At 32.5% G+C, this 10,352-nt stretch overlaps 1 protein-coding gene across 1 annotated transcript; it reads left to right on the forward strand.

The window, feature by feature from the left end:
• The first annotated feature begins 200 nt into the window (after window positions 1–200).
• Window positions 201–9,424, forward strand: LOC144843208 (putative Ras-related protein Rab-33). The gene is made up of 2 exons (XM_078699987.1): window positions 201–617; window positions 8,484–9,424. The coding sequence occupies exons 1-2, from the start codon at window positions 384–386 to the stop codon at window positions 8,958–8,960; spliced, it is 711 nt and encodes a 236-aa protein (XP_078556113.1). The 5' UTR covers window positions 201–383; the 3' UTR covers window positions 8,961–9,424.
• The last annotated feature ends 928 nt before the right edge of the window (window positions 9,425–10,352 follow it).

The raw sequence follows: 10,352 nt of genomic DNA on the forward strand, positions 1-10,352 counted from the left end.
AAACATTTAATTGTTGATGTCGATACTTTATATTATTAAATATACTTTCAATTAACTAGCCTATTTAATTCTCAATTCGCTTATTATTTTTTAGAAATAGGCATAGAAATATGCTTTTATTTAATATTTTTGAGTTATTTCTTCTTTAATTGCAACATTTCATTGGACGAGGGTGGGTGTTTCATTAAAAAAACGAAACTGTACCATCGTGATGGCTGAATTTAGGGTGGAGATTTATGTTTGAAACGCAACAGATTGTTGTCTATATTCATTTTACTACCCCGGTAAATGATTCAAAATAACCAGGAAAGTATAAACAATTTACAGGAGTTATTTATTTGTAAGCGTTTGGCAGTGTCATTTGGAAAACACTAGGCCAAAGGATGGGTGATAAAAACGGCGACACCACCAGCGGTGAAACGACATTTGAGAATCCTTATGACGAAACAGATAAACAAAAACGTATCTTTAAGATTATAGTGATAGGAGATTCTAATGTTGGTAAAACATGCCTTACCTTTCGCTTTTGTGGTGGAAAATTTCCAGAAAAAACTGAGGCTACTATAGGAGTTGATTTTAGAGAAAAAACTATTGATGTTGATGGTGAATCTCTCAAGGTAAAGTAACGTTTTTTTTAAAAAATATACAATATAATATATATAAAGTTAAAAGATTTTCGAGTCAATGTTTGTTGTACTTTCAGCAACGCTCTCTAGGCTATTATTTTTTTTTTTTTATTTATTTTATTTCATCATCACCCTACAGTGACCAAACGTCACCATTAACAGGGCTGAAAGTCGTAAAATATAACATATAATATACAAGCAAAAATCAACAGATAACAAGACAACATTTAAATATTACTGACATTAGACAAAACCTTGTGACGGAAACAAGCAAGGGAATCAAAAAAAAAATCAACAGATCCATCAATTTTACAAAGTGAGTGGTATAACTTAGGCAAACGATTAACAAAACCATTTTTAGTAATATTTACCCTCCCTCCTGATATAGAAAATAAAGCAGGATAACGCAATTGATATTGTGGAACAGAAATAGGAAAGTACACTTCAAAATTACCATGAAAAATTGAGTTCACAGCCTTAAAAAGAAAAATTAAGTGCTATTATTTATCATCAAGACCAGAAGATGAGCGCGCGGCAGCGTCTAACTCTGGTGAATTATATGAGGGGAATCGTCATAATGACCGTCTGCAGATGTTCGTACATGTTGACTAAATGTTAATCGGTATTTAATATTTTTTGTAGTATTTTATTGCAGAAAAAAAATTAAAATTCAGTCGCCGGGAAAAAATGTGAAAAACCCAAAGGCCGGGAGAGATGTAAGAGTTAATTTCAGAAACACTAAAGGATAAAATCCAGAGCAAAAAGAGGAAATAACTGAATATTTAATCATTTTTCCTTCTTTTTTTTCTGAGTCACAGGAGCCAATTAAAATAAATCGCCATCAAAACAAATAATTTATTGATACTCCGTGTTCAATGGTAACCTACAGCTTAATAAATAGTAGGTATTACACAATAGTGTACCTAATTAATAGTGTTTCTTAAATGTTCTGACAGTGCTAGACTTATCCCAATTAGTGCAAACAGAGTTCCTGACCAACAATAACTTTATCACTGTTTACTGTTGATCACAACAATTAGATGTTGAGGCTGTAGAAAATTATTACAAATTCCATTAAAATTATCTCTCAATTAATGGAATATAAATGTTTTTCTACAGAAAATCCATTTATCCATCCAATGCTTTTGTTGTATTTTTTCCCATGATTGTAATCTACAGTATTAGTACAAGTGCGGACAATACCCTTATTGTAGGTATACAGTAAAGTACAGTACATTTCTCATTGAAAATATACTGGTAGACATTTTACTTGAATAGACACACTGATTTATATCCTTGTTGTTTTTGTAAATGATGATAACCCTGTTTTAAAAGAACTGGGTATAATACTGTAAATGTAGGGAATTTCTCGTAGTGTGCTGATCGTGGTAGGCACTGCAATGTTGTGGACATTCTTTTTGTTGGGTCCCAAAGATGTCTCCAAAAGGCTTGGTTCCCATTAGAGACACAACTCAAGGACAGAAGCACAAATGTAAGTGATTTGACCAATAACAAGCAACTGTCACTTGTCATTGGTCAACTCGCTTGCATTGCGTCCACGTCCTTGTGCTGCGTCTCTAGTGAGAACCGAGCTTTATAATAGGGATTCTACAATAACTCCTGTCAATTTTACAGTGCTACTGAAATGTTACAAATACAATGATGATTCTTTCTATTAAAGATAATGGGTATAGACAAGCCTTGATTTGGTTGAATACACACAGTGATCATAAAGACTTGTGATTGTCTATAGAAGTATAATATACGATTATTACGGTAAACTGTGGAATGTGAAACTGTATACAATAGTTTGTTTTTGGCGCTGCTTTTTCAATTTTCAAATCCTGGAAAGTCATTAAACAGAACAGCAGAACCAATTACTGATGAAATGATAACGTACGGCTATGAGAACTCACTGGCTTTAAACCCAGAGCTTAAGTGGCCCCAGAGCAGCTCCAATGCAACTAGTACGCATCATTGGAGGGCTCCTTAAGTGTTCAACCCAGGGGTATTTTCCCCTGTATCAGGCCATCGCCCATTAGAGGGTGCTGTTTGACGGACATTTTCACATAAACAATTCTTTTTGTAATACTGTCAGGTAATAAAGTTTCTTGTTGTCTACAATGACGTCATTAAATTTGAATACTGTAGCACTAGATAGAAGATGATCTACTGTAGATGGTCTATTTTTATTGTCATCATACCGCATCATAGATTACAATCTCATACTCTCCTAATCCTATAATAGATAGTTCCATAGGTTTAATGTGATTACTTCTTATCTGCTTTCGTAGAAGCAATGGTACCAGTTAAAAATTGTAATGTATTTTCAGATTTAATATTTTATGATTCTTTTTTTAGTCTCAAGTTTATTTTTAACATCAATGATAGACAGCCTTCAATTTGCAATAACCTAGATAGGCATGGGGGCGTTGTTGGTTCCAAAAACCACCAAAAATGTTTAAAAAGTAGCCCACGACCTAGCTTGGTCGTCGTCGGTCGATACAAATTGGAATGAGAGACATGAGAGAAAAGTATTCATGCAATGTATGGATTAGCTGAAGTAACTTGATAATTTAATAATAAAAACTAATATTTGACTATTATATTACCTATATTAATATAGAATTTAAATAAATAAAAATTTAAAAAAATTATAATAGTACATTTTGGAAATTATACTTTTCACATATTTAATTTTTCGACATAATTTTCATGAAATTCATGCATGTAATTTTATACTTTAAGTACGCACTTGAATATTTATTGTTGAGTACTTTTAAGTCGTCGTCCTTTACTGTTCAAGTCCGCTTGAGAACACTTTTGAAACAAAGTATTATTTTCAATATCATACTGTTGTTACAAAAGTAGGATTACTATAATCGTTTGAACAGTACTATAATACAGACTTAGTACCATGTGTGCTAAGTGAGTACTGTGGGTAGGACCCTGACTTAGTAGTTCGTAAAGCTTTGAAATATTAAGTAAAACTCTGTATAAAAAGTTAAAACACTATTACTGAACATCATGCAGAGATTTTTTTTATTCCGATAAATAAATGAAAATTTGTAGGACTCGAAAATTAATCATATGAAACTAAATTTGCATGTGAGATAGTAGTAGGTGTTTAATTAAATAGAAAAAATGTGCTTAATGTTTTACAAAGATTACTAATTGGATTTAAAACTTTCTAACCCTGATGAGCTATTCAGCATTATGCACTAGAAACAGGCTATATACTGTTATATTACTGTACTATAATCAGGGGCGGATCCAGCATTATAGATTAGGGGGGGCTAAATATTTCATAAATGATAAAAACGATCCGGCAGGTTGCGGAAAAACTAAAAATAGTCATTATTTTATTTTAAAAACTTAAATTTTTGGGGGTTGCTAAAGCCTGTTTAGCCTCCGCCTAAATCCGCACCTGATAATTACTATAAATTGAACACAAATATTGATAAATGATAAAAATAGATGTCAAGCCATGTGGTAACCACTCTGAAATTGCAATAAAAGTGTATCATATAAACACACACATAAAGCAACAATAATTAGCAATATATTTCACGCTTAATTATTGGCAAGCTGTAGACGGCAATATTGGCTTGTGATGTCATGTCTCAGCAAAACATAATTTAGATACATTGCCTCTGGATAAAATAACATTAAGATTGAAAACTCATGTCACTGAATATTATTCTTAAAAACATCATTTCAGTTATGAAATATGTATGTAAATATTGTAATATCAAGAAACATTGTGAATATACAGTATAATTATACTAGTTTCATTTAAAAATTATCTTCACTAATATACTTTACCTCAACCCTCCCCGGGCGGTTCAGATAATCTTTCTATAAAGTATAGATAGTATTTGGAAATTTTGGAACTGTATGATGTAGAAATTCATTTCATCTCATCTCAATGCATGGCGTGTTTTGTCTTAATTGACATACAGCAGATTAATAGCCAATACACACAGTGACGTCTTTATTATCTGACCATCTGAATAACTCTATCTTACCACTTAGTTAATAACTAATTAAAAGCAAAAATATAGACATCAGCAAATGTGTACGTTAATGCTGTTGAGTGATAATAGACAATTTGGCAAGTTTTAATGCTCCCAGTGGAAGTACATACAGTACATAGTACAGTATACTGAAAGTTTTGTAATTTTTCTTTTTGCTATCTATCAAATGTTATGTGACCAAAATAATGGGATGTGCCCATATATGATGGACACGATTATGTCATATCACTACCATATTTCGGTATATCACTACCATATTTGGGCATATCACTACCATATTTGGGCACTTTCTTTTCAAACTAGTTTGATAGTTTAGACAGAGCTGACATTAACCTACAGTATACTTTATTTTACTGTAGTATAATACTGAGTATTCCTTTACAACACCCAGGTGTTACAGGTTTTTTTTCTATAAATTAATGTGCCAATATTCATTTATTATATAATGAGATTTTTTAAAATAGACTGTATTATAATTAAAGCTAGTTTTTGAATCCAAATCCACATATTATTTATTTATAATGTCTAGCCTCTATCTTTAAAAAAGAGGAAATTTAAAATTTGTTGAAAACAGTAGACAACAAATAATTAACAAACAAAATTAATAATATTATTATATTAAAAAAGACAACATTAAATTTATTTAAGAAAAACAATTAATAAATGGGTTAACTGCCAATATTATGGCTATAAGTCTATACAGTATGATAAATAAATAATAAAGTGCAGTAAAGCATAGTCAAATATGCAGAGTCGCGTTGAAACCACCACACACGTTCCGCAATTACAATTTAGTTTTCTAGATATTTCTCTTTGAAGGGCATTTAATGCTTCAGGTCAGTCACCAGAGATGAGTAAAATTAAAGCTGCATTATCAATTATTAAGTGAATGAATTATGTCGCCCATTATTATATAGGTACTTATTGCATTCATGATTCCGTAATTTATTATGTATATAGTAGTCTGTTTACATTGACAAAATGGAGCTAAAAAACCTTTTGGTTTTCTTCTTAATTATGAATTATTTATTACCACAAGTGAATTATCATAATATTATTAAACTGGGTCATAGTTTACTCAATTATATTTTTGCGCCACTCCTTTAGGCAGTTATATTCAAGCAAACAGAAGCATTAGGAAACAGTTACCATGCGGTAGCTATAGTTTATTATGGTTGAAAAAATGTGTATTTAGAAACTCGGACTGGGCATGTGCATACCACAAAGCACGTCTGAGAAAAGAGAGTCTATGAAAACATTTGCTGAGATAAATAATAATGAGATGCATGTAGACAGTAGTTATCATGAGATGAGCTGCGTTTTTTTGTAAGAAATATTTAGATTTGTTACAGCTTGTTGTATTATTACACATAATTAGGTTCTATTTTAAAAATTTTCTTGTACTGTAGTGCAATAATAATAATTTATTACTTGACCACCAAATTGTTAGTAGTTTTTAATCCATACATACTAGATTGGGTTAAAACGTGTTTACTGTTCTCTCAATATAGAAATCATGTCGGGCAAATTGACAAAAATAGCCTTCATTTGCTCCTGGTTTATTTTATTATGTATAATTTTCTTACACTATTTTCAATACCGGTGGTTGGAATTTAGTCCAGCAAAACCTGCTTTGGGATAACACTGCATGCCTCAGTAGTGGAGCTGTAGCTTGGTGGTTGACGTGCTTGCCTTCCAATCTAAAGGTCCGAGGTTCAATCTTGACCTAGTGACAGGGTTGTAACTCACGACTCTTTCAACTTCACTACTGTACCTACAGTAAGCCTCAAATGAGACTTATTTCATATGCATGATAATTATAAAATAGTTTTTCCATCCTGTAATTGGCGAGTTTGTGCTCGCTGTTGGATGCGTATGAAAGTCTACAGTAAATTTGTTAGAAATTGAGCATAATGGTACCTAGTAGAAAGTAATCATAGTATTGCCGTGGTGCATGACCAGTATATTAATGTTAACGATGGCATTTAGGAATATTACCCTATCATGCCGCAATGATCGATGACTTTAACATATCTAATAACATGTACTGAGCCATTGCTAATGTACCTAGAGTAACCTTTTCTGGCGACTTAATCTAATCTATTATTCATATTGATTATGGTTTAGCCTGAATTCATCTAGTTATTGTGTTAATTCATCAAATCATAAATTTGTCTCACTTTGTAGTGTCGATGTTTACTAAAATCAACAATGATGCCGATAAATACTATTAACTAGGAATTTTAGACGAAGGCTGCTACCTACAGTTATAGTTTTAGGTGTACAGTATGTTTAGACGTACAAATTTATCAATTTGATTGCTTAGTCTTTAAACAACAGAAGGTCAAAATCATTGATTTCGTCAGTACTTTCGTCAATGTGTATCGGGTACGGTGGCTTCAGTTTTGTAGTGGCGTAACAGCTGAGTGCTCACTGGCTAAACCCAGGGGCCCAGAACTTATGGGGGCCCCTGAGTAATTTGTCCAGAGGAAAAAATAGGCATTAAAATATGTCGAAAAAGCCTAAAAACATAGACAGCATACAAATGTTTGTGTCTGAAGTAGACTGTAGTATATCACCTACAGTACTATAATGACACTGCATTATGCCACTGGTTCACAGTGTCACTATAGTAGGTGATATACTACAGTCTAGTTCAGACACAAAAACATTTGTATGCTGTGAATGATACAAACACATACAGTAGATTGAACAGGCTCTTTCTATACAGTACAGTGTATAACTGTATAGTGCCTGTGGATCCAATGATTGATTGACCTGATCCCTTCAATTAATGTGATTTAACAATAATTATTATAATTAGACCACAAATACCCTAGTATGAAATATGGTCCTTAATTTGTATGAGAGACACATCTTACCAGTGACAACATTTTGTTTATTACTTGTTTCCTCAGCAATAGGGAGGTTTCGCAACCTTACGAATACAAAAACGAAAACAGATACGTACGTGTTGCTTGGCTGCCTAGGCCTAGCGTAACATCAAAGCGAGTGAGGACTTTAAAAACTGTTATTTATCAAATTTACCTGGCATTTTAGTAAATTACTTCAGTAAATTACTTTCAATAAATCTATAATTATATTATAATCATGAATCATTCATGATTCAAATGCAAAATGTGAAAAATAGATCAAAAACTATACTCGTTTTGTAATTACGAATATGACTGGTGATATTCGTCAACACGAATACGCTTTACGAATATGAAATGGGGATCAGCTCAAAAGTTTCACAAATGTGTTACGTATCCGTTTTCGTTATTGTTTTCGTAAGGTTGCAAAACCTCCCTATTGTCTTTTATATATATTTTCTACCGAAATGAAGAAAATAAAATTAAATAAAAAATTGGAAGGTATATTCATTTTTTCAAGCTACAATATAATTGTATACTTTCTACTTTTAAAACAACTCATCTACCTGTACTTTACCACAGAAAATACCAATAGTGAATATTTACTCTCCCATTGTATTTAGACGGCACTCCTTGTACAATGTACACTGCACCCCACCCACACGTTGCTTTTATCTATTATTATTATCGTTGCTTGCCTAGCATACTAAACAATTAAATTTTAATTGTATGTAAGAAATTTAAGTTTAAGGTTACAATCTCTCTTAAGGGGACACCTTCAAGACCCTTATCTAAGAGTGTCGTGTCCTTGAATAGAGGTTGGCCTTAGTATTAAAACCTATTCTCTCTGTACAGGAAAGTGTCCCCCCCCCCCCCCCTCCCTCTGATCACTGATGGCTTTGCTAATCAAATACTAGATGCTTACTTTTGTTCTTTTGAATTCACAGTTACAACTATGGGACACAGCTGGCCAGGAGAGGTTTCGTAAAAGTATGGTGCAACATTATTACCGTAACGTTCACGCGGTTGTGTTTGTTTACGATATGACTAAATTAAGTACTTTTGAAAGTTTACCCATGTGGATCGACGAATGTGACAGACACTCCCTCGCTCCGGATATACCACGTGTTCTAGTTGGAAACAAATGCGATATGGTAGATAACGTTTTAATCACAACCGGTATGGCTCAGAAGTTTGCCGACGCAAACAATATGCCGTTGTTTGAAACATCCGCATTAGATTCAGTGGAATCGGATAATATCAAAGCGATATTTACGACTCTAGCATATAAACTTAAAATGCATAGACCAATGATGTCATTATCAACGCCGGCTACAGATGCTCATAAAACTAGGATTGTACGAATGGCGGATAACCCGCATTACGAATTTGAACGAGATTCTGATGGACCTTGTCCATGTTGAGAAAATACAACACGCATTTCAACTAGGAGGATAATGTAGAAATAAGCATGGTCTACCAAAATAGTGTAAAGATATTCGTATCACACAATATTTTCTTGTATGTGTGTTGTAATGATGTAACAATATATTTTGTAACTTATTGATAGTTTGTTAGTGAAATCTATGATGTAGAATAGAGAGAGACTGCAATACAGTATAATGGCATTCCAATTCTAAAGGCAAATTTTAATACAGGTATACACAAGTCTTTGATCCAACGATACAAAATCCTGAATTTTTGTAATAATAGCATTTGTTTTTATATTTTTCATGTGGCATTTATTACCTTTAAAAATACCCTTTCATGAAACCATAATGAAACTATATTTAATAAGTTTCAATTTAACTATCATATGATGGCAATTACTGGTTGCTGATTACCCATCATGTGATTTTGTTTCACTTCTCATAGTTAATATAACTGAGGAATTGTAGAAGTCCCAACTTTGAAAATTTAAGCATTGGGAGACTTTATAAAAAGGCTTGGCTAAACCATATAATTTTTAAGATACAGTACATCCAAACATACCATTAAAGATACCAGATGCTTTCCAAAACATTTTTCGCATTAATAAACCAAAAGGGCCTAGTACTGTAGTAGAGCATGAAGAAGGGAAGCTCAAAATATCTGAAAACTCCCACAGCACGATATGGAAATTGTGGTAGTTACAGGATCTATCACAACCCTCCTTATCATGTTTGATTTGTACTTGTAGGCTGTGTAGAGGACAGGCTCCGTGTTACAATACATGCTCTCCTGAAACTTTGTTATGCCACGACCTACGACCTACTGTAATCCAAATTTCATAACTCATAATAAGAGTGGGAGAGATAATCTATCTACAGTATTTGAAAAAAAAAACAGAGTTTCTATGTGAAAGTCAAATAAATTTCTTACAAATTTGATACAATTTTGGGAAGCAAAAATATTCATTGCAAAATGGTATGCCAATTATTTAATACATTGCTCTCTACTGTAATATTATAACTACTGCATATTTCTCGTCTAATATCTTGAATATGTTCTCAAAACCTATAAATACTATTACTATAAAATGTAATAATATATTATACAAATTTAAAATAACTTGTATGTTGAGGCAACTAAAGAAAATAAATTCAGGCTATAAAATTCTCTTAAAAATAGAATATTACACATGCATGAGCCTAAATAGCTAATTATGAATAATACCACCAGTTTGGACACAATAAAACCTGTATATGACACAATTGTTTGGCCTTCAGTGCAATTTTTATTCTCTTTTAATGACATTATTAACAAATAATCCAGGTTCCAAGTTCACTTTTGATCTTATATTCAGTGAATTAATTGATGTTTTATCCTGGGAGGTA

The sequence above is a fragment of the Antedon bifida genome, chromosome 5 (genome assembly GCF_963402885.1).
Source record: "Antedon bifida chromosome 5, ecAntBifi1.1, whole genome shotgun sequence".
In the NCBI taxonomy this organism is placed as follows: domain Eukaryota; kingdom Metazoa; phylum Echinodermata; class Crinoidea; order Comatulida; family Antedonidae; genus Antedon; species Antedon bifida.

What these genes read in the sequence shown, in the direction of transcription:
- LOC144843208 (XM_078699987.1), top strand. Translation starts at nt 384, where the DNA reads ATGGGTGATAAAAACGGCGACACCACCAGCGGTGAAACGACATTTGAG. An exon ending in TTGATGGTGAATCTCTCAAG is followed by an intron (nt 618 to 8,483) that starts GTAAAGTAACGT and finishes TTGAATTCACAG; the next exon opens with TTACAACTATGGGACACAGC.